Source organism: Bos mutus, chromosome 4 (genome assembly GCF_027580195.1).
Source record: "Bos mutus isolate GX-2022 chromosome 4, NWIPB_WYAK_1.1, whole genome shotgun sequence".
Classification (NCBI taxonomy): Eukaryota; Metazoa; Chordata; class Mammalia; order Artiodactyla; family Bovidae; genus Bos; species Bos mutus.
Window position 1 is genome coordinate 73691096 of NC_091620.1, and position 25268 is coordinate 73716363.

At 37.5% G+C, this 25268-nt stretch overlaps 1 protein-coding gene across 1 annotated transcript in view; it reads left to right on the forward strand.

The window, feature by feature from the left end:
• The first annotated feature begins 354 nt into the window (after nucleotides 1-354).
• ORC5 (origin recognition complex subunit 5) overlaps nucleotides 355-25268 on the forward strand; it is a 100704-nt gene continuing 75790 nt past the window's right edge. The window contains exons 1-5 of the mRNA XM_005901449.2: nucleotides 355-521; nucleotides 4487-4579; nucleotides 7095-7295; nucleotides 15607-15681; nucleotides 21499-21610. Coding sequence (XP_005901511.1) covers nucleotides 450-521; nucleotides 4487-4579; nucleotides 7095-7295; nucleotides 15607-15681; nucleotides 21499-21610 — 553 coding nt within the window. The 5' untranslated portion in view covers nucleotides 355-449. The remainder of the gene's footprint in view (nucleotides 522-4486; nucleotides 4580-7094; nucleotides 7296-15606; nucleotides 15682-21498; nucleotides 21611-25268) is intronic.

Here is a 25268-nt window from a genome sequence, read left to right on the forward strand (position 1 = left end):
CACAGCCTCCTTCCCCTCATGAGTGGGGCTACACGATAAACTTATCCATCACTTGAGGTTTCTTGGCGCCTCTAGGCGGGAAAACTGAAGCCACGGGTTCTCTGCTTACTGGGAGCCTGCGGGGGCCCCCTCAGCTCCTTTCAGCACTGCCTCTGTTCGTTCTTTCGACTTCTAGGTCGCAAAGACCACAGGCCTAGATGCCCACCACAAGAAAATATGAGCGGAACAGCCCCTCGGTGGCGCCAAAGCCCTACAGCCTCGGGCCTTGAAAGACTAGGGAGGGGTCGACGCTTCTCTTGCGCGCTGACGTCACGCCGACGCTCGGCCACGCCGGCTCCTCCCAGAAGCCCGCGAGTCCGGTTTCCGGCGGGAGTGTGGAGACCGTGGTGTAGGTGAAGCTAGGCTGTTGGATCCGGCGCTGGCCACGGGCTTCTCTGTCCTCTGCCAGAATGCCTCACCTGGAAAATATGGTGCTTTGTCGCGAATCCCAAGTGTCCACCTTGCAGTCCCTGTTTGGAGAGGTATTGTGGTCCAGCTATCTTTTCTCTTCTAAATCCCAGAGGCAAAGAATTTGACGGTCTTGCGACAGTTTCTAATTTTTAAATTTTCGTTTGAATTGAGGGGCCATAGGCAATGTTTGCGTTTAGATAGGGGATAGATAGGTCTGTCCCACTCCTCACCTAAAGTAACTTCTGGCCCGCTAACTAGGGCTCGTTGACCCAGGCATGTTTTCTTACACACGTCAGTTTTGAGAGAGCGTTAATACAGAGCAGCAACTCAAAGTTGCTTCTTACCCCAGCTGTATAGGATTTTATCCAGCAGGTGTGTTTGCACAGTGTTACTTATTCAAATCTGAATCCCCCGCCCCCCGCCCTATTTCAGTGAGGTGGTTGCTCTAAGTCCAGTGTGGATGGGTGATTGCTGGGAAGGCCAGTAAGGTCCATCGTTGTGCATCTGGTTTAAAACGTCAACGGCTTTTCCAACGTTATTAAAGCACAGAAGAGGTGTAGTCTTGCCTTCTTGACTAGCAGTTCGGGTGATGCCTAAGAGAAGAGGTTAAGTTTCCTCTGGATGAACACCACTAGGGAGTTCTTTCCGTAGGAGCTTGCATTCATCAATTGAATACTTTAATCTACTTTTTAATTATATTCTGGTGGCCTTTAGTGAGCCTTTGCTTCAGATTCATGAATGAGACTTGGAATTAACCAGATTCGGATCTCATCTGAAGGAGAGTAAATGAGAATTTAGAGTCATACTCATGTTCTCCCCCTACGCCTCAGGTTTTTCTTGAGTACTGCTTTCATCCAACTACCCGGTTGGCAGCCTAGGGTGGCCTGTGAAGTGTTAGTGGAAAAGTACCAGCCTCCTAAAGGGCGCATTAGTTAAGGAAGATGTCAATGACTGCATCCTCAGTCAATATTCTAGTTAATCGTAGTTACCCATATTATCACTGAAACATTTTCTTGGTTATACCTCATGCATTCATTCCCTGGAGTTAACAGACCCAGATCTCTCCAAACAGAAGTGGTGCTCCTGAAAATGAATGTTGGCAAATAGAGATGAGTAGTATCAATTTGGTATAGATCAGAGAAACAAATCATGTTTAACAGTTTTAATAGCACTTTTCTGTAAGGTGTGGTGCATGTGGGAGATGCAAAGATTTGTAAAAAAAAAAAACAAAAAACTGGTTCATATTTCTAAGCAGACTCATTTATGTATTCAGGAGATTGTTATTGAGCACCTTTTCTGTTCCAGGCACAGTGCCACATCCAGAATTATTAGTTTATGTTAGATTTATGAAGGTGAAAGGTTAAGTAACAGTGCAAGAGTTCAATTCTGGGTAACACTAGAAAAAATGATGTAAGCTGGAGTATTATTAAACACCTTTTGGATGCAGACAAGTATGGCAGGATTCCAAAGAACAAGAATTTCAGTGTAGCTTGAAAAAGTGTCCTAATAAATATCTTGAGCTTCTCTTCAAGGTGAAATATAGTATTTGGATAGCAGAGATGCTCAGAAAGCTTGCATTTAGTTCTTGAGACAGAATTTTTGAGCTAGTTAATTTGCAAGATGCTTATGTATAAACTTAAGAAAATAATCCATGAATTAGAACATCCATTTTTAGTTTATTGGGCTGCTATTGCCATAGGCACTTACCATTAATATTTTCCTGTATAAACTGAGTTCCTCATTTGTCTTGGAAAAAGGAAATTTGTAACTTGGTGCCTAGAATGTAATAAATGTCTGTGACTACAGTTGACCCTTGAACAATGTGGAAATTAGGGGTGCTGACCCCTTATGTGGAGAAGGCAATGGCACCCCACTCCAGTACTCTTGCCTGGAAAATCTAATGGACTGAGGAGCCTGGTAGGCTGCAGTCCATGAGGTCCATAAGAGTCGGACACGACTGAGCGACTTCACTTTCACTTCTCACTTTCATGCATTGGAGAAGGAAATGGCAACCCACTCCAGTATTCTTGCCTGGAGAATCCTAGGGACGGGGGAGCCTGGTGGGCTGCCGTCTATGGGATCACACAGAGTTGGACACGACTGAAGTGACTTAGTAGCAGCAGCAGACCCCCTGTGTAGTGTAAAATCAGTGTATAACTTTTGACTCCCCCAAAACTTAGCTGCTAATAGTCTTACAGATAAACAGTCAACTAACACATATTTTGTGTATTATATGTATAATATTTTGTACTTATTTACAATAAAGTAAGCTTCAGAAAAGGAAATATTAAGAAAACCATAATAAAGAGAAATACATTCACAGTACTAAACTGAGTTTATCAATGCCTTAAGTTTACGTTGTCTACAAGATAAATTGTGTGTCAGTATGTACATCAGTATTGTGTTAATAATGCAAAGCATTGGGCATTTTATACATAGTAGAAGGAAGAAGGATGGAGAAAAGGGGGAGAGGGAGAGAAGGAAGGGAGAGGCTGGGAAACACAGACATACTGTATGGTACTGTAATCCTTTGAAAGCCAAGTTATAAAACAAAACTAATACATTATTAATTTTATATTAAATATCCCTCACCTTATGACTTTTAAGGCTATACTATTATCTATATATATTTTATGCTTCATGGCATGTCTAATTTTTCTTAATTTTTTCTATATTTTTAGGCTATGTGGTTCTTCTGTGAGTTTTTTCAAATTGTTGCAAATCTGCAGAATTTTTTCCACGTATTTATTGAAAAAAATCCATGTATAGGTGAACCCAGGAAGTTCAAAACCTGTGTTGTTCAAGGGTCAACTGTACTGTTGTAGTGGTAGATGGTGATCATAGAGACTCTACTTTTTCATGGAAATTGAATTGTCACCCAATTTTCTTGTAATTATTTTTTAAGTGTATGTGAATTCTCTCAAAACATATTTTGTCTCTGATTTTTTTACTCCTTAGTGCATCATGGTTTCCAGCATTTAATTGTTGTCTAATAAATGTTCATTGAATGAATGAAGCATATTTGTAATATTGACCAGACCACAGAGAGATGTTTGACACTTTTTACTTTTCTCTAGGCTGCTAACTCATAATGTACTGCAGGAGAATCTTGGGAATAGATGTTGAAATGTATGCTGTGTAGATTTGATTGTTGAAAACAATGATGATGATATGTATACATTTAGGCCAGGGTAAATGTAGTATACATAATTCAAAAGTATTCTGTAAGTTTTCCTTAGAGCAGAGGATTCTTGAAATTCTGGCCCTGTGATTCTGTATGCTTAGTTTCAGAGCTTTAAAATGTACAGTGGAAAAAAAAAAATGTACAGTGAAGTTGCAGCCTATGAACTTAGATTCTATAAAAAAGAGCTAAGAAAAAGAAGTATGATCAGAATTGTTCTTAAAAAATCTGTTAAATCTCCCATAAATTTGAAAATACAAGTGCATATATATATATACACCTGTATAATAATAAAAGATTTAAGTATATATATATATATATATATATATGTATATCGAAAGGAGAAGGCAATGGCACCCCACTCCAGTACTCTTGCCTGAAAATCCCATGGACAGAGGAGCCTGGTAGGCTGCAGTCCCTGGGGTCGCTAAGAGTAGGACACGACTGAGCGACTTCACTTTGACTTTTCACTTTCATGCATTGGAGAAGGAAATGGCAACCCACTCCAGTGTTCTTGCCTGGAGAATCCCAGGGACGGGGGAGCCTGGTGGGCTGCCCGCTATGGGGTCGCACAGAGTCGGACACGACTGAAGTGACTTAGCAGCAGCATATATATATAGAGAGAGAGAGAAAGTAATGTCATGTATAATACATAGGCCAAATATGATTTTTCCAGGAATTTTGAGAAAAAGCAGAGTTGAATTTAAGTAAGTTTAAAGTGTAATGATGAATTCACTAAATGCTCACTATTGAAAAAATTTGGATTAATTTATCATGTAAAACTTTTTCAGAAGTTGATAAATGTTTATTTTATGTTTTGTGTGTGCAGATTGATATTTGCCTTTTTTCCCCTAGAGACATCATTTCAGCTTTCCGTCTATTTTTATTTATGGACATACTGCCAGTGGAAAGACCTATGTAACACAAACTTTGTTGAGAAGTTTAGAGGTAAGATTACCCCAAGCTCAGTGTTAATTGATTTTTATTTGTAGACTCCTAGAAATGGAAGGGATCTGGGAGATGTTTAGTTTAAACTTACGTTTGTCTAATTTATTTTTTAATCTTTTCTTTGTCCTCACTCTGTCAGTAAATTGAACAGTAAATGTGTTCTGTGGATTCTGTGTCATTAATATCTTGACTCCGTGTAGCTTTAACCATAGCCATTGCTGCTGAGTTTCATTTATTGTGTTTGTTTCGTTTATTTCCACAACAGTTTTCTAAGAGCAGTCTGTTCTTCACCCTGCAGCTAGTCCATGAAAATCTTAAATAAGATCTTCAGCAAAATGTTCAGGTGTTTTGCTTGGTATATAAGACCCTTCGTGAGCAGAATTCAGTTTATCTTTCATAATGTAATGCCTAAGAATTTGAGACAGAATCTAGCAGGCTCATGTTCCTCTTCTAGGTTCACCCCTTAGTGCTCTCCCCATCTGAAAAGTGGGGCTAATAGCGACGACATTTGGAATTTTTGTGAGAATTTAGTGAGTTAATATATGACAAGTACTTACCACAATACTTAGTGTATAGTAAGCACTCAGTAGAGGTTAGATGCAATTACTCATGATTATTGCCACACCTCATTTCGTATCCTAAACCAGGGATGGGCAAACTTTTTCTTTAATGGCCAGATAGTAAATATTTTAGACTTGTGGGCCAGGTACTTTCTATTACTACCTCTCAACTCCTCCTCAGTAAGAAAGCAGCTGTGGACAGTATCTATCTGAATGGACTTAGCTGTGTTCTCATACAGCTTTATATATCAAAAGACTGTTGTTTGCTATTCCTGGTCTCAACTTTAGCTCACAGTTTGTGTGTTTTGTGTGGCATACTGGAGTATTGACAGTTCTTGCTGTTTCTTACTTTGAACCCTGGGCATACACTGCTCCCTCTGCTTGGAATCACTTTCTTACACTCACTCTCTCCACCTGTCCTACCCTTGAGTGTGCATGGTCCTGGCTCAGGCATTTGTGTTTGTAAGTCCATGTAGGAGGTGTCCAAAAACAATGTATTTTGAATAAAAGCATGAAAATTTAATACAAAAGTTCCATATTTAAGGACTGTATTTCATTTTTTAATGTATCATGATTTTTGCTGCTAGTTGATCATTGTAATAAATAATGATTATCACGACTTTTCATACAAATTTACAAAGAGACGTTTAGGATATGTTGCGTTAAAGGCCATAGATGGCACACAGATAGCAGTAAGCAAGACAGTTACTCATAACAGAGATAGTGTGGACTCTAGTTGATAAAGGAGTGGGGGTAAAGGATGTTCAGAAAATGCTGGTGAAATTGTGCCTAGGTAAATATATTGTAGCCTTACTTATAGTGTTCCTCTGGAAAAGAAAATCTTTATTGTGTGAGATTTATAGAGCATCACTAAAACTGGTTATGTTGTTTAGTCGCTAAGTCGTGTCTGACTCTTTTGGGACCCCATGGACTGTAGCCTGCCAGGCTCCTCACTCCATGGAATTTTCCAGGCAAGAATACTGGAGTAGGTTGCCATTTCCTTAGTCAGGGGATCTTTTCAACCCAGGGATTGAACCTGCCTCTCCTGCATTGTCAGGTGGGTTCTTTACCACTGAGCCACCAGGGAAGACCACAAATAGTTACAGGTGCCATGCCTCTGAGCGATCAGTACTGCTTTGTGATTTCATTTTGAGAACAGACTATATTTGTAAGTCTTTTGTTTCTTCATTGCTTCTGGAGTTAACTTCCATTTTGGTAGTTCTTTAAATGAAAAGTTCATTCTCAATCCTCACAGGTGGATTACTGTGGTTTCTAACTCTTAATTTTAATTAGCATTTTCTTAAATCTAGGTGTGTCCATCATTAAAAATATTATCTTAAAATTATAAATAAATTCTTACTAAGAATTTTAACATTCACATGTCCTTGGGGTTCTTTTTATGAATTCTTTAGAAGAAATTACAAGTTTTCTTTGAATCCCTGTTGGAAACAAATGAAAACTCAAATAATTGAAGTGAGTTTAATGGAGGGACTGTTTTACAAAGGTTGAAGAAATGTTAAGGGAACCAGTAAGGGATGGTGATGTGCTGAGAGCCTGTAGCTCCCTCAGACTTAAATGGACCATCAGAAGGAAGTGTAAAGGCCCCAGCAAGAGGTCTAATCTGTGACAAGGGGCTGCCCATCTCGGCCTTTAGGAGAAGATGGGGCCTCTGTCAAGCTCTGGGCCACTGAGGGATGGGAGAGGGAGTCAAGGGAATACTCAGTTTTTTTCTCTCACCATTCTTCGTCTGTCTACTGGTTCTTCCCATTGACTGAATCCACTAGATCCAGAAAAACTGGAGTCTGAGCGATGCAGTCTGTAGTGGTCAACCTCAGGGGGCACAGAGCAGTTTGGAGAATGGTGGGGTACAGATTTAGAAGGGCAAACGGGATATCCAGCAAAGCCATTATTGTGTTTGTGTGTTTTGTATTTACACTTTTTGTTTTTGTTTTCAGCTTCCACATGTCTTTGTGAATTGTGTTGAGTGCTTTACCTTGAGACTGCTTTTGGAACAAATTTTAAACAAATTGAATCATCTTAGTTCTTCAGAGAGTGAATGTTCTACTCACATAACCTGTGAAATATTTAATGACTTTGTTCGCTTATTTAAACGAATAACTGAAGCTGAAAATCTCAAGGATCAGACTGTATATATTGTAAGTAATTTAATTTCATTATATCATCTCTTACTTGAAAACTGATCTATGAAATCAGTTTCCATTTTTTTTTTTTTTTTGAGATCTGTTAGGTACAGTGCATTGTATAAGGTGCTTATGTGATATAAAAACTGATATATTTCTTTTTTTAAACTGAGGTATAGTTTTTCAATTGAGGTATGTATAGTTGATGTGCAATATAATATATGTTTCAGGTGTACAGTGTAGTACACCTGAAACATTGATTCGGACAAGGAGGCCTGGCGTGCTGCGATTCATGGGGTCGCAAGGAGTTGGGCACAACTGAGCGATTGAACTGAACTGACTCCATTTATAGTTATTATAAAACATTCACTATATTTTCTGTGCTCTACAATGTATCCTTGTAGCTTATTTATTTTATATGTAGTAGTTTGTACCTCTTAATCTTCTGCCCTTATGTTGCCCCTTCCTCATTCCCTGTGCCCACTGGTAACCACTGGTTTGTTTTCTATGTCTATGAGTCTATAGATGTAGTTCTTATCTAAAGGGAGCTTCAGTTTTAGTAGAAGAGTTATGATATACTCATATATGACTACATGTAGAATGTGATTAGTGATAACATTGATAGGCAAAGCACTGATCCAGGTACATCTGGTACAGCCTTATAAGGTGATAACATCTGAGATGGAGCTAAAAATATGATTAGGGTGTTAGTAGAAAGAAAATAAAGAAGAGAAATTTCAGATGGAGGGAATTAGGCAAAGGCATGTAGATGGGAATGGAGCCTAGGGAATACCAAATACTCTGGTCTTTGTGGGTTATAAAATATGAGGGAAGACAAAGAAGACTAGAAAAGTGGGAGGGGTAGATCATGGAGTGTCTTGAAAACCATACTAATGTGCCTTATTTCGTTCCTATTCAGTGAGAGGAAGATGTAGAGCAACAAACATGCTTTAGGAAAATTGCTCTGAAGGCATGTTGAATAGATAGATTGGAGGGAATTGAAAGACGTAGGCTAGACTCTTTTGAGGCTCTTGTAACTGTTTTCATTAGAGGCAGTTTGGGCCTGGATTAGAGTTGGGGTAGAAAATGCAGAAAAGAATAAATGTAAGAGACAGCAAAGGTCAAATTTGTCAATTGTGTATGGGGTACGTCTGGGGAAGATGAATCATTTGATTTTAGATTGACTTAGTTTGAGTTTAACTTGTTACATCAATTTGAAAATAATTAGCAGACAACTGAAAGTATATAATGTGCTTTATGTTAGTGAATTTTTTATAATACTTTAATCTTACTTTAAAAATGATTATCTCTGAAATTGAAATTAAATTTTAATATAATACCGTTTCATAGCAGCTAAGTTATAAACTCATTGAAAGGACTAAGTTTTATGCCTTCTTACATCTTCTTAAATGTATAAAACAGTTCCTTCCACTTTTTAATTTTGTTCATTTATTTATGCAAATATCCCAGGCACTGTTTTAGATACTGGAGATAGAACAGGGACAAAAGAGTCTTCGCCCACTTGGGGCTTATAATCTAATTGGAAAAGGTAGATAATAAGCAAGTTAATATGTAGTATGTTGGATGTGGTACATTAGAGTAAGGCAGAATCAGCTGTGGGGGTGGGGGTGGGGGGAATAGTTATTTTCTAAGTGAGAAGGGCAGAGAAGATCTCACTGAGATAATGATAACAGACCTGAAACTGGACGGAAGTAAGGGGCAAGCCATGAAAATATCTTAAAAAAAAAAGGAGTATTCCAAGCAGAGAGATTTATGTGAGCATACAGAGATTGGAGTATCAAGAAGGCCATTTTGGCTGGATTAGTTAAGTAAGAGGGGAGAGGGGTAATGCTGAGAAAGAAAAAGTACAAGATAGAAGCATGCAGACTAGTGTTATGGGTTGATTTGTTTCCTCCGAGAAGTTGTTGAAGTTTCCTCCAAAAAGTATGTTGAAGTTCTAGCCCCTAGAACCTCAAAATATGACCTTATTTGTAAATGAGATCATTGTGGTTCTAGTTAAATTGAGGTCATACTAGAAGATTGGGCCCCTCATCCAATATGACTGATGTCCTAGTGAAAAAGAAGAAATGTAGAGACAGGCATGCACACAGGGAGAATGCCACATACTTTAGTATGTTGCCACAAGGCAAGGAATTATCAGGAGCTAGAAGAGAGACCTGATACACCTCCTTCTCTAGCACCTTCACAGAAAGCATGGCCTTGCTTGATCTGATAGTTACAGCCTCCACAACTGTGAGATAATAAGTTTCTCTTAAACCACTCTGTTTGCCTTATTTTGTTATGGCAGCCCTAGGAAACTGATACAACTAGTTACGAAGTTTTTGTGCAGCTGAAGGAATGACCTTGTCATGATCTGAGTGAAGAAAACTACAGCAGGTGGGGTCTTGCTGGGGGGAAAAGTCCTGAGGAATTTGGTTTTGGGCATGTAAAGTCCAAGTAGAGATGTTGAGTTGGCACTTGAACACTTGGTGTCTGAGGTCAAAAGAGGTCCAACATGGAAATACCATTTTGGGTTTCTGAGCATGTACTTGAAGCCGCAAGATAGGATTAGGTCACCAGCAGAGTTAGAAAAGTGTTGAGTCCAGTGACTGAGTACTGTGGTGTTCCAGTATTGAGTTAGTGAAGAAATTAGGAGACAGAAGGTATCATTGATGTACAAATAAAGCTTAGATAGTGAATAGTCTTGGAAGTCTCTCTAGGCTTCTCCTTTCTTGGACCTTTGACTAGAAAAAGTAGGCTTTTCTATTATTTTCTCCCATTCTGAAGGCTATCTTTTCACCTTGCTAATAGTTTCCTTTGATGTGCAGAAGCTTTTAAGTTTAATTAGGTCCCATTTGTTTATTTTTTTTGCTTTTATTTCCAATATTCTGGGAGGTGGGTCATAGAGGATCCTGCTGTGATGTATGTCAGAGAGTGTTTTGCCTATGTTCTCCTCTAGGAGTTTTATAGTTTCTGGTCTTATGTTGAGATCTTTAATCCATTTTGAGTTTATTTTTGTATATGGTGTTAGAAAGTGTTCTAGTTTCATTCTTTTTTACAAGTGGTTGACCAGATTTCCCAGCACCACTTGTTAAAGAGATTGTCTTTAATCCACTGTATATTCTTGCCTCCTTTGTCAAAGATAAGGTGTCCATATGTGCATGGATTTATCTCTGGGCTTTCTATTTTGTTCCATTGATCTATATTTCTGTCTTTGTGCCAGTACCATACTGTCTTGATAACTGTGGCTTTGTAGTAGAGCCTGAAATCAGGTAGGTTGATTCCTCCAGTTCCATTTTTCTTTCTCAAGATCACTTTGGCTATTCGAGGTTTTTTGTATTTCCATACAAATTGTGAAATTATTTGTTCTAGCTCTGTGAAGAATACTGTTGGTAGCTTGATAGGGATTGCATTGAATCTATAAATTGCTTTGGGTAGTATACTCATTTTCACTATATTGATTCTTCCAATCCATGAACATGGTATATTTCTCCATCTATTAGTGTCCTCTTTGATTTCTTTCACCAGTGTTTTATAGTTTTCTGTATATAGGTCTTTAGTTTCTTTAGGTAGATATATTCCTAAGTATTTTATTCTTTTCATTGCAATGGTGAATGGAATTGTTTCCTTAATTTCTCTTTCTATTTTCTCATTATTAGTGTATAGGAATGCAAGGGATTTCTGTGTGTTGATTTTATATCCTGCAACTTTACTGTAGTCATTGATTAGTTCTAGTAATTTTCTGGTGGAGTCTTTAGGTTTTCTATGTAGAGGATCATGTCATCTGCAAATAGTGAGAGTTTTACTTCTTCTTTTCCAATCTGGATTCCTTTTATTTCTTTTTCTGCTCTGATTGATGTGGCCAAAACTTCCAAAACTGTGTTTAATAGTAATGATGACAGGGGGCACACTTGTCTTATTCCTGACTTTAGTGGAAATGATTTCAATGTTTCACCATTGAGGATAATGTTTGTTGTGGGTTTGTCATATATAGCTTTTATTATGTTGAGGTATGTTCCTTCTATTCCTGCTTTCTGGAGGGTTTTATCATAAATGGATGTTGAATTTTTTGAAAGGCTTTCTCTGCATCTATTGAGATAATCATATGGTTTTTGTTTTCAATTTGTTAATGTGGTGTATTACATTGATTGATTTGCGGATATTGAAGAATCCTTGCATCCCTGGGATAAAGCCCACTTGGTCATGGTGTATGATCTTTTAATGTGTTGTTGGATTCTGATTGCTAGAATTTTGTTTAGGATTTTTGCATCTATGTTCATCAGTGATATTGGCCTGTAGTTTTCTTTTTTTTGTGGCATCTTTGTCAGGTTTTGGTATTAGGGTGATGGTGGCCTCATAGAATGAGTTTGGAAGTTTACCTTCCTCTGCAATTTTCTGGAAGAGTTTGAGCAGGATAGGTGTTAGCTCTTCTCTAAATTTTTGGTAGAATTCAGCTGTGAAAACCTGGGCTTTTGTTTGCTGGAAGATTTCCTATTACAGTTTCAATTTCCGTGCTTGTGATGGGTCTGTTAAGGTTTTCTATTTCTTCCTGGTCGAGTTTTGGAAAGTTGTACTTTTCTAAGAATTTGTCCATTTCTTCCTCGTTGTCCATTTTATTGGCATATAATTGTTGATAATAGTCTCTTATGATCCTTTGTATTTCTATGTTGTCTGTTGTGATCTCTCCACTGTCATTTCTAATTTTATTGATTTGATTTTTCTCCTTTGTTTCTTGATGAGTCTGGCTAATGGTTTGTCAATTTTATTTATCCTTTCAAAGAACCAGCTTTTGGCTTTGTTGATTTTTGCTATGGTCTCTTTTGTTTCTTTTGCATTTATTTCTGCTCTAGTTTTTAAGATTTCTTTCCTTCTACTAACCCTGGGGTTCTTCATTTCTTCCTTTTCTAGTTGCTTTAGGTGTAGAGTTAGGTTATTTATTTGACTTTTTTCTTGTTTCTTGAGGTGTGCCTGTATTGCTATGAACTTTCCCCTTAGGACTGCTTTTATATATAGCAGAAAATAATAGCAAATGAAGCAACCCGACAAACAACTAATCTCAAAAATATACAAGCAACTCCTACAGCTCAACTCCAGAAAAATAAATGACCCAATCAAAAAAAAAATGGGCAAAGATCTAAATAGACATTTCTCCAAAGAAGACATACAGATGGCTAACAAACACTTGAAAAGATGCTCAACATCACTCATTATCAGAGAAATGCAAATCAAAACCACTATGAGGTACCATTTCACACCAGTCAGAATGGCTGCAATCCAAAAGTCTACAAAAATAATAAATGCTGGAGAGGGTGTGGAGAAAAGGGAACCCTCTTACACTGTTGGTGGAAATGCAAACTAGTACAGCCACTATGGAGAACAGTGTGAGATTCCTTACAAAACTGGAAATAGAACTGCCTTATGATCCAGCAATCCCACTGCTGGGCATACACACTGAGGAAACCAGAAGGGAAAGAGACACGTGTACCCCAAATGTTCATCGCAGCACTGTTTATAATAGCCAGGACATGGAAGCAACCTAGATGTCCATCAGCAGATGAATGGATAAGAAAGCAGTGGTACATATACACAATGGAGTATTACTCAGCCATTAAAAAGAATACATTTGAATCAGTTCTAATGAGGTGGATGAAACTGGAGCCTATTATACAGAGTGAAGTAAGCCAGAAGGAAAAACATAAATACAGTATACTAACGCATATATATGGAATTTAGAAAGATGGTAACGATAACCCTGTATACGAGACAGCAAAAGAGACACTGATGTATAGAACAGTCTTATGGACTCTGTGGGAGAGGGAGAGGGTGGGAAGATTTGGGAGAATGGCATTGAAACACGTGAAATGTCATGTATGAAACGAGATGCCAGTCCAGGTTCAGTGCACGATGCTGGATGCTTGGGGCTGGTGCGCTGGGATGGCCCAGGGGATAGTATGGGGAGGGGGGAGGGAGGAGGGTTCAGGATGGGGAGCATGTGTATACCTGAAATTTAAAAAATGTTTAAAAAAAAAAAAAAAAATCTGTAGAACAGAGAATTTTTAGGATATTGAAACTGTTCCATGTGATACTGTATGAGTGCATATATGTCACTGTGCATTTTTGTAAATCCATAAAATGTACAACATGCAGAGTGAACACTAAAAATAAACTGTAGATTCTGGATAATAAAAAAAAAAAAAAAAAAAAAAAAGAAAAAGTAGGCTTTTGTTGGAGTGCTTTTGGTCTCTTCTCCTTGGCCTTTCTGTGTTGTAGGCTTCTTCAGCTCTACACATGAGGCAAGAAAATAACTTAGACAATTCACCCTCCGAAGTGAGTTGTCATTCTTCTGGTCCTGAGGTCCCTAGCTAGTTTGCCTTCTTTCCACCTTTCAGAGCCTTATTTGTTTTGTGTGTAATACTCAAGATTCTTAATTTAACTTAGGAGGAATAGGAAAAAGTACATCTGCTCCATCTTAGAGTAAGTACATAGTAAAGAATTAACAACTGCTAGAATAGTTTGGCACCATTACCTTGATTTATGCTAAGGCTACTTAAATTTAACCCACAGTTGCTTCTTTTTAACATTAGTACAAATATCACCATGGTAGAAGAAGGCATATAAAATTTTAGTATTATTATGAAAATAGTTTTGACCTCACCAACCTCCTGATAGAGGATCAGAAACAGCACACCCCCCTGCCCTCACCTTAAAGGGGCCTACAGATCACACTTCAAAAGCCAGTGATACAGAATATAAGTTGATCTTTCATTGGGTAGGATAGGCGACAAGATCATTGGAGGAGAGAGGGATTTAAGAAAATAAATAGTCTACCATATCAGAAGGAAGTCATTTATGTAGATTTTTAAATATGCAAAAAATATAGGAGTTATGTTAGAAACATGATAGTCAGAAACTGTAACATTTAAAGAACAAGGAGGAAAGACCCCAGAGTGTTGGATAACTCCAACAGGTAGAGTTTCAAAGCTGTGTCTTCAGGGAGGAGGAGGGATCAATATTCTGTGAGGAGCCATGAGGAATCAGTAGGACCCAACTCCTTTTTCAGGCCTCATGGATCAGTGTAGGCATTCAATGTTGTTTGTTAGATGACTAAACATTAAAGGTGAAAAAGTTTGTAGGTGTTTAGTGTAGAACATTTAGAGTAATTTTGTAGAATATGCAGTTATTTAATATATGAATTGGTAAGCTTCAGCACTTAGGAAATAATGCAGAAAGATGTTTGAGAATGTTTTCTAGTTAGTAAACATCCTTACAAATCAAGTCTATTAGATTACTTTCATGTAAATTACTTTTAAAAATGTTTGAATTTGAATTAAAATTTTAACTTCTTTGAGTATTAGTTATTTGATAATTGCTTTTAAAGAAGTATCATTTATTAAAATACTATCAAACCATTAATTACAATGGGTTAATTATATTAAGTTAGAAGAATGAACTATTACTGCTTCAGCTTTGTGTTTTGAATTAAAATGGGCATACAAATGGACCAATTTATTTGAATTAATCTGTGTGCTGTATTAGAGAGTTTTAAATGGAAATTGATGGGAAAATTGCATATTGAGAATACATAGTTGAGAAACTAATTTGTTTCTTTTTAGCAGTAAATAACTTTAGCTTTATTTTGTCTAAATGAATTAGGAATGAAATATCTTAAGTTGATTACTCTCGTACATTGTTTCAAGCTGCCTATTAATCAGCAAAACAGATATAAAACATTTTGGATTATTCAAGGAAATAATATTATATTTTCTGAATTTTAATTTTATTCCTAATGTAAATGATTATAATTATAATCCCAGTAGTATTATCATAACACTGAACAAAAATTTAATCTTTCTTCACATGTTTGGTTTTCTAGCTAAAGGGTTTAGCATGCATTTACAAAGTTCAAGCAAGTAAAGTTTTACATATTGAAATTTAGAATTTTCTTCTATCTCTCGGGTCAGAAAGCTTTGTAATTATTGGTATGTGGTAGACATTTATCTTTTATTAAGTGACATAAAAATGCATGTAGTTTTATTTCCTGTATACTTATAAGAAAAGGTCCTTAACATCCTAATTCACTGTCTTTTTGATAGTTTATCTTTAAAACCTTTTTAAGTGTAATTATGACTTATTCTCTAAAATTTGGGTTAAAACATGTTAGTAGACTTATTGACCTATTTGAAATGTCTTCCATAAATTTTAATACTCTTTAAAATATTAATTCATGTCACATTTTTTAACATGGAAGGTTCAAATCTTGAATTATGTAAATGTTTTGTGAAAGGACTTTTAAAATTGATTTTGACACTGTGGTTTTTTAAACAAGGTTCTGGATAAAGCCGAGTATCTAAGAGATATGGAAGCAAACCTTTTACCTGGATTTCTTAGATTACAAGAATTGGTAAGTGATGTGTGAATCTTTTTCCCCTGTGGCCTAATCAGTAGATATGTGTTGTCAGTTTTTTCTTTTTGCCTATTGGATAGCTGAGAAATAATCTCTTAATATAAATTTGATATGCATTTCTCTATAATGAGTGAAGTTGAAGATTTTTTCAAAGTTTAATTGATTTGTACTTTGATCACACTTATTCTTCAGTTATTTAGCTTTTATTTTTGATTGTGAAGTGGCTAATACTACTTTCTGTTAAAAGAATTTAGGTGTTTACTAGAATAAATGGTGGGAAAGGGCTAGACTTTGAACTGTCTGCAAGAATTTAAAAATTTTCTTTTCAGAAATATAAAATAGAATGATAGGTCTGCTCTGGATCATCTGACATTCTGTCTCATGGCCACTCAGTTATTGGAACCAACTTTGTGTTTCAACTTAAAATCGTGTTGGCACTGAATAATATTAATTCTAATTGTCATGGTTTCATAAGAAAAGAAAGGGATAAATTTACTGTGTATCAACATACGTGTCAGGCGAAAAACAAGTAATAATACAATGGCAACAACAGATAGTAGTTTATAGTAGTTTGAGTAAAGGAAATCGGTGAGAGAGTTCAGTTTTCACCAATACCAGTTGGTATAGGAATACTAAACTCAAAAGGCTATTTCCTGTTAGTACCATATTGATGAAGTGAACAAAGATTTAGTTTAAGCAAAACAGTAATGTTCATCATATTCAAATAATGTTAATTTAAGTTTTATTGGCTTTATAGTCTTCTATTTAACTTATAAATTAAAAGATTGGTTTTATAACTTTATAAGTACCTTGAACATAAGTAGTTTATACCTACTTAGTTTTATGTCTCTATTATTTAAGTATAATATTAAGGGACATTATAATAAAAATTATTGGTTGGGGCATAAACTTGGATTACTGTAATATTGAATGGTTTGCCTTGGAAATGAACAGATTATTCTGTTGTTTTTGAGATTGCATCCAAGTACTACAATTTGGACTCTTTTGTTGACTATGATGGCTACTCCATTTCTTCTCAGGGATTCTTGCCCACAGTAGTAGATATAATGGTCATCTGAGTTAAGTTCACCTATTCCAGTCCATTTTAGTTCACTGATTTCTAAAATGTAGATGTTCACTCTTGCCATCTCCTGTTTGACCATTTCCAACTTGCCTTGATTCATGGACCTAACATTCCAGGTTTCTATGCAGTATTGTTCTTTACAGCATCAGACTTTACTTCCATCACCAGTCAAATCCACAACTGGATGTTGTTTTAGCTTTGGCTCTGTCTCTTCATTCTTTCTGAACTTATTTCTCTACTGATCTCCAGTAGTGCTGGAGCCAGCCGGCAAAGTCGATCAGGTCCCGAGAACGTGCACGGCGTGGCTGAGAAAGAATACTACAGCAAAGAATACTACAACAAAGATGGGGTCTAGAGTTTCAGACACGGCTCCACAAAGGGAAGCGGTCTGACCACGACTTTATTCAGCATCTTATATTTATACAGGAGAGCGTGAGAAAGACAAGACAGTTAACTTTTTTCTTGGTTGACCTATACATCTTACAAAAAGTCACAAGAAATCTTGAGAGCATGGGAATGGCACCCTGTTATTATTTCTTACACCAGATAACATTTCCCTGTGCGTGAGAAGTTTGTCCAGAACTCCAGGTGTCTGCAGTAAATAATCGCCTAATCTCTGGGGTGGTGGGACAGAGAGCCATGTTTGCAAGCAAACCCTCAAGGACTGAGGCAGCTCCCAGAGCTGTGTCCTTCAGACAAAGGACCCCATTCTCACGGGCAGCTCCCTGCACAGTAGCATATTGGACACCTACCGACCTGGGGAGTTCATCTTTCAGTGTCCTATCTTTTTGCCTTTTTGTACTGTCCATGGGGTTCTCAAGGCAAGAATAATAAGTGGTTTGCCATCCCCTTCTCCAGTGGACCACATTTTGTCAGAACTCTCCATCACGACCTGTCTGTCTTGGGTGGCCCTACAAGGCATGGCTCCTCATAGTTTCATTGAGTTAGACAGGGCTGTGGTCCATGAGATCAGTTTGATTAGTTTTCTGTGATTGTGATTTTAATTCTCTTGGCTCTCTGATGGATAAGGATAAGAAGCTTATGGAAGCTTCCTAATGGGAGAGACTGACTGAGGGGAAACTAGGTCTTGTTCTGATGGGCGGGGCCGTGCTCAGTAAATCTTTAACCCAAATTTCTGTTGATAGGCAGGGCTGTGTTCCCTCCCTGTTGTTTGACCTGAGGCCAAACTATAGTGGAGGTAATGAAGATAATGGCGACCTCCTTCAAAAGGTCCCATGCATGCACTGCTGCACTGCATACCCCCAACCCTGCAGCAGGCCACCGCCAACCCATGCCTCTGCTGGTGACTCCTGAACACTCACGGGCAAGTCTGTGTCAGTCTCTTTTGCGGTCACTGGTCCTTTCTCCTGGGTCCTGGTGCACACAAGGTTTTCTTTGTGCTCTCTAAGAGTCTATTTCCCCAGCCCTATTAAGTTCTGATGGCTGAGGGCTTATGTCATACCCAGGTCTGCTGCACCCAGAGCCCCTGCCTCTGAGGCAGGCCACTGCTGACCGTACCTCTGCAGGAGACGCTCAAACACAGTTCTGGCTCAATCTCTGTGGAGTCTCTGGGTCCTGGTGCACACAAGGTTTGTTTGAACCCTCTGAGTGTCTCTGGCGGGTATGGGGTTTGATTCTGAATGCAGTTTCGCCCCTCTGACTGTCTTGCTGGGGCTTCTCCTTTGTCCTTGGATGTGGGGTATCTTTTTGTGGTCGGATCCAACATTTTCCAGTCGATGGTTGTTCAGCAGCGAGTTGTAATTTTGGCATTCTCACAGGAGAAGATGAGTGTACCTCCTTCTACTCCACCATCTTCCTCCACCACATCGTTCTGCTCCTTGTTGCCGGTGAGCTGGAGTTTGCTGCTCCTGAGAAATCAGTATGCGGGTCAAGAAGCAACAGTTAGAATTGGACATGGAACAGCAGACTGGTTCCAAATCAGGAAAGGAGTACATCAAGGCTGTATATTGTCACCCTGCTTATTTAACTTATATGCAGAGTACATCATAAGAAATGCCAGGCTGAATGAAGCACAAGCTGGAATCAAGATTGCCAGGAGAAATATCAATAACATCAGATACGCAGATGACACCACCCTTATGGCAGAAAGTGAAGAACTAAAGAGCCTCTTGATGAAAGAGGAGAGTGAAAAGTTGGCTTAAAACTCAACATTCACAAAACTAAGATCCTGGCATCCAGTCCCATCACTTCATGGGAAATAGATGGGGAAATAATGGAAACAGTGAGACACTTTATTTTTGGGGCTCCAGGATCACTGTGGGTGGTGACTGCAGTCATGAAATTAAAAGATGGTTGCTCCTTGAAAGAAAAGCTATGACCAACCTAGACAGCATATTAAAAAACAGAGACGTTACTTTACCAACAAAAGTCTGTCTAGTCAAAGCTGTGTTTTTTCCAATAGTCATGTATGGATGTGAGAGTTAGACTATAAAGAAAGCTGAGTCCTGAAGAATTGATGCTTTTGAACTGTGGTGTTGGAGAAGACTCTTGAGAGTCCTTGGACAGCAAGGAGATCCAACCAGTCAATCCTAAAGGAAATCAGTCCTGAATATTCATTGGAAGGACTGATACTGAAGCTGAAACTCCAATACTTTGACCACCTGATGTGAAGAGCTGACTCATTGGAAAAGACCCTGATCCTTGGACAGATTGAAGATGGGAGGTGAAGGGGATGACAGAGGATGAGATGGTTGGTTGACATTCCCCACTCAATGGATTTGAATTTTGAGTAAACTCCGGGAGTTGGTGATGGACAGGGAGGCCTGGCATACTGCAGTCCATGGGGTCACAAAGAGTTGGACACGCCTGAACTGATAATAAAAATTAAGTAAATATTTGGGGAGACAGTGCCTAGAGCCTTTCCACCTTTAAGAGTTAAATGCATTACTCAAATTTAAGTAACTAAAAGTTCTAAACTGATTGCCACTTAAATCATTGTATGCTTAAGATTGACTCCTAAAATCCGCTTTTACTAATAGTCTTGGTGGGGAGATGTGGAGAAGACAGAAGAAAAGTAAGTATAACTCTTGGTGATGTAATCTGGAAGTCTTCTCATGTAGTCTAGCCTCTCCCAGTTTAATTATTTCTTGGCAGTTTACTACTGACCCCAGGATCTGTCCTCATTGAGTAGAGGTCTCTTCCTCTCTTTTTTGTTGTGTTGTGTTGAGTTTGTGGGATTTATTTTTGTTTTTGCATGTGTTCATCCACTGTTTCCCATTGCTTTGTTCAAGGACTCCTTCTCTGGTAGCCAGAGTGCATTCTTGCTGTCCTCTCACCTTTCAGTAAAACTTACTCCCTTATTTTCCCCTGTGCCTAGTAATGGTGATCATGCATCCTGCCACAGTAGTTAGGCCATTCACTTTTTTTTACTTTTAGTTATAGAAGCTATTTGAAGAAAATGAAACGATTCATACAAGCTCAGCTCCACCAGAAAAGAAAATTGTTGTTTTGATGTTTCTGAAAACATGCTTGATTTTTAAATGTGTATGTCATTGAAAAGAAATATAGCCAAAGCATTTCCCACTTTTTATATTAAATACTTATCAGAGTAAAATGAAGTTTAAATTATAATAAATATCACTGTAGTTGAAAGTGCTTTCAGATGAACAGATGAGAACCAACTTTTTATCAATTCTTTTAGACTGATAAATAGCCTTGATTTTTTAATCTCTCAGTATTTTTTTAGCTGATTTTATAAAATCCTTTTGGATAATCATATTTTAAAGCAAAAGCAGCTCAATGCTTTGTGATGAAGATTGTGTTTAGAGCATGCCCTTTTATCTCTATAGAAATCAGGAATTATTAAAAATTAATAAGACAAAAAGCATTTGAAAGTAAAAATCTTCTCTTTCATGAAGATGCTACATTTTCTATGGAGTCATTAATTTATTGAACTTAACTATCTTTGTTAGCCAGAAGTATATTTCTATGAATAATGAAAATTTGAGTAAAAGATTACACATAAGTTAGAAACTATAAAAGTAAATCACCATCAAAGAATAGTGTAAGAGATTTGGTCCTAAGAATAGTTAAAGAACAAAACAGATATCATATCTGTTACTCAACTTAGAGACATCCAAAAGAACATGAGAAGAATTAAAATTTGTGTTGGGAATGCAGAGGTGTCTACAGATAAATTCTAGCATTAGAATTAGCATTCATGGCCACTCTGTAGAAGGATAACATACACACTGAGCTTGTTCTCTTAATGTTATTTCTAGAATATTATAATTTCAAAAGATGTCTGTTTACTTAACATTGGTATTTTGGATACTCATTCTTGTTTGTGTTTTTAATGTGTGCTCATCATCATCTTCAACAAATATATTCTTTTCTGTGGGTGCTATAGCCATTTCAGTTTTGCCTTTTTTGGTTTAAGTGTATGGTTTGAAAACACCCGTAAAAAGATCTTATTTTAATCATTCAAGCAGATGTGTAAGTCCTTGTGTGACTATGCTAGTGTTACATGTAACTGAATTGTCAATTAACCTGAAAGTTTTATGGAAATTTTAAGTAATTACGTAGGAAAATTTGCATATAAAGATGAACTCCTTGATTAGGTTTTCTAAATATGGCTTATTAATATGCAAATAATTTGCTATATATTAGAACTTGGCTGGATTTATTTTGAAAGAAAAATTCAAATGGAATTATTGTTCTGATTAAGATTTTTTAATGCAAGTTTACTTTTATTTATCTCTCTTTTACAGACTGGCAGAAATGTGACTGTTATCTTTCTCAGTGAAATTGTTTGGGAAAAGTTTCGTCCAAATACCGGATGCTTTGAGCCATTTGTCTTGTATTTCCCTGATTATAGCATAGGTAAAATTGAATACGTTATTTTGACTAATGATAACTCAGTAAAATACTTTTTTGTTGTTTTAAAGATTAAGCTAGCATGTTCAAATGAGAATACTTTGATGTCTTAATCTATTAGGGTTTGCTGCCAATCTCAAATAAATGTTTGTATTTCTGCACTCAATAGAGATTTTATTTTAGAACGATGAGAGGTGGTTCTCTTATAATTACTCTTTTTTTGAATGAGCATTTCTCATGTATTTATGCTAATGGTGTATTTTCACATTTTTTAGTCAGGACAGTAAGATATATATGTTGTGATTATAATATCCTTACAAGTGAAAATCAGACTAAGTTAGCAAAGTACATTAAAATTATACTGAAATGTTCATATACCACGTGCCTGAGTTAAGTACTACCCAGAATGTATCTTATTTTGTAAATCTCATTTTTCATTACTGTAACTCTTACAGTAGCAACCGCTAGTCCTTATTGTTGTGTGTGTGTGCTTAATCTTAAATTCATAGATCTTAATGATCTTTATCTTTGGAAAAGCACAATAGCTTTTTGTGTTTCTGAGTAGTTTTGTAGATTAATACTGTGCTGTTACTATACAAATATGATACTTCTGATTCAAAGATTATAACTTAAGCATAAGATGGTTAGAGGCTGTGAAAAAGATACCATTCCTTGACCTTGGCTTCAAAACACTGTCCCTTTGAACTAACAGCTATAAACATTGATTTTTAAGATCAGCACAGTTTTGCCTGTTTTCACAAGAACACAGCAGTCAAATAACACCTCCTGCCTTTGCTAATTAACTGAGATAGAAAAAAGAAGCCCAGAATAGATGAAGGGAGCCCTTATTTTTAATAGGGCTATGAAAATCACAAGGAGAAAAGGGTAGGAAGAAAATAAAGGATTTCATTAAAAAATTTATTTGTATTTAATGTCATGACTGTTAGATGTTAAAGTTTTTCATGACCTATTTTAGGTTTAAGTAGTGAAAAATTATTTTGAAATGCTATTTTTCTAGTGATGTTGAAATTAAAGTATGTTATCATGAATTGTGATTTTTTAAAAAATTAGGATGTAAAGCAGCAGAGATGGAGACAATTTAAGGACATAAAAGTGATCTTGTTAATTTTAAAGAGTATAGGAAAGTGTAGATTTTTGAAAAGTATGAGATGGAACCAAGTTCATATAGTTATGAAATTTTAGAGCCTTTAACATACCATTTTTTAAAAAAATTCAAAAACACCATCACACAAGAAAATGTTAAAAAAAAAAAAAAATTATTAATTGATACGCCAAATTATAGTCAGAATAAGTAAGAATGGAACCTGGGCAAAGGATAATCTTAGTGCCTGAGTCATCCAGTCATAACTTGGTACATATGTCATCTGTAGGACTGTGTTATCTAACATTCAGGACACCCTTTCCTCCTAGCAGTATCAGGCCTAATTTGGATTTCTTGTTTTCTGGTCTCTCCCACATGCAGACTGGTCATCTTTTGGTAATGCTTTTTTTTTTTTTTCCTTCAGTTGGATTATAGTACAGTTAGTCAGGTTTTTGGTTTAGTTATTGGAATAACTAAATTCCAATCAATTGGAATAAATCATACTAAGCTCTAGTAAACAATCTGAAAATCTCAGTGACTTATAATTTCCCACCTAACAACCTTTGTGCAATTTTTATCCTACACTTTAATATGTTACTGTTTGCGCTTTCAGTTCAGTTCAGTTCAGTGGCTCAGTCGTGTCCGACTTTTTGCGACCCCGTGAATTGCAGCACGCCAGGCCTCCCTGTCCATCACCAACTACTGGAGATCACTCAGACTCACGTCCATCAAGTCGGTGATGCCATCCAGCCATCTCATCCTCTGTCATCCCCTTCTCCTCCTGCTCCCAATCCCTCCCAGCATCAGAGTCTTCCAATGAGTAAACTCTTCGCAGGAGGTGGCCAAAGTATTGGAGTTTCAGCTTTAGCATCAGTCCTTCCAAAGAACACCCAGGGCTGATCTCCTTTAGAATGGACTGGTTGGATCTCCTTGCAGTCCAAGGGAATCTCAAGAGCCTTCTCCAACACCACAGTTCAAAAGCATCAATTCTTCGGCGCTCAGCTTTCTTCACAGTCCAACTCTTGCATCCATACATGACCACAGGAAAAACCGTAGCCTTGACTAGACAGACCTTTGTTGGCAAAGTAATGTCTCTGCTTTTGAATATGCTATCTAGGTTGGTCATAACTTTGCTTCCAAGGAGTAAGCATCTTTTAATTTCATGGCTGCAGTCACCATCTGCAGTGATTTTGGAGCCCCCCAAAATAAAGTCTGACACTGTTTCCACTGTTTCCCCATCTATTTCCCATGAAGTGATGGGACCAGATGCCATGATCCTCGTTTTCTGAATGTTGAACTTTAAGCCAACTTTTTCACTCTCATCAAGAGGCTTTTTGGTTCCTCTTCACTTTCTGCCATACGGGTGGTGTCATCTGCATATGTGAGGTTACTGATATTTCTCCTGGCAATCTTGATTCCAGCTTGTGCTTCTTCCAGCCCAGCATTTCTCATGATGTACTCTGCATATAAGTTAAATAAGCAGGGTGACAATATACAGCCTTGACGTGCTCCTTTTCCTATTTGGAACCAGTCTGTTGTTCCATGTCCAGTTCTAACTGTTGCTTCCTGACCTGCATATAGGTTTCTCAAGAGGTCTGGTATTCCCATCTCTTGCAGAATGTTCCACAGTTTATTGTGATCCACACAGTCAAAGGCTTTGGCATAGTCAAGAAAGCAGAAATAGATGTTTTTCTGGAACTCTCTTACTTTTTCCATGATCCAGCGGATGTTGGCAATTTGATCTCTGGTTCCTCTGCCTTTTCTAAAACCAGCTTGAACATCTGGAAGTTCACGGTTCACGTATTGCTAAAGCCGGGCTTGGAGAATTTTGAGCATTACTTTACTAGCGTGTAAGATGAGTGCAATTGTGTGGTAGTTTGAGCATTCTTTGGCATTGCCTTTCTTTGGGACTAGAATGAAAACTGACCTTTTCCAGTCCTGGGGCCACTGCTGAGTTTTCCAAATTTGCTGGCATATTGAGTGCAGCACTTTCACAGCATCATCTTTCAGGATTTGAAAAAGCTCCACTGGAATTCCATCACCTCCGCTTAGCTTTGTTCGTAGTGATGCTTTCTAAGGCCCGCTTGACTTCACATGTGGGCCAGGATGTCTGGCTCTAGGTGAATAATCATACCATTGTGATTATCTTGGTCAGGAAGATCTTTTTGTACAGTTCTTCTGTGTATTCTTGCCACCTCTTCTTAATATCTTCTGTTTTGTTAGGTCCATACCATTTCTGTCCTTTATCGAGCCCATCTTTGCATGAAATGTTCCCTTGGTATCTCTAAATTTTCTTGAAGAGATCTCTAATCTTTCCCATTCTGTTGTTGTCCTCTATTTCTTTGCATTGATCGCTGAAGAAGGCTTTCTTATCTCTTCTTGCTATTCTTTGGAACTCTGCATTCAGATGCTTATATCTTTCCTTTTCTCCTTTGCTTTTTGCTTCTCTTCTTTTCACAGATATTTGTATGGCCTCCCAGACAGCCATTTTATCATCTGAGTTAAGTTCACCTATTCCAGTCCATTTTAGTTCACTGATTTCTAAAATGTAGATGTTCACTC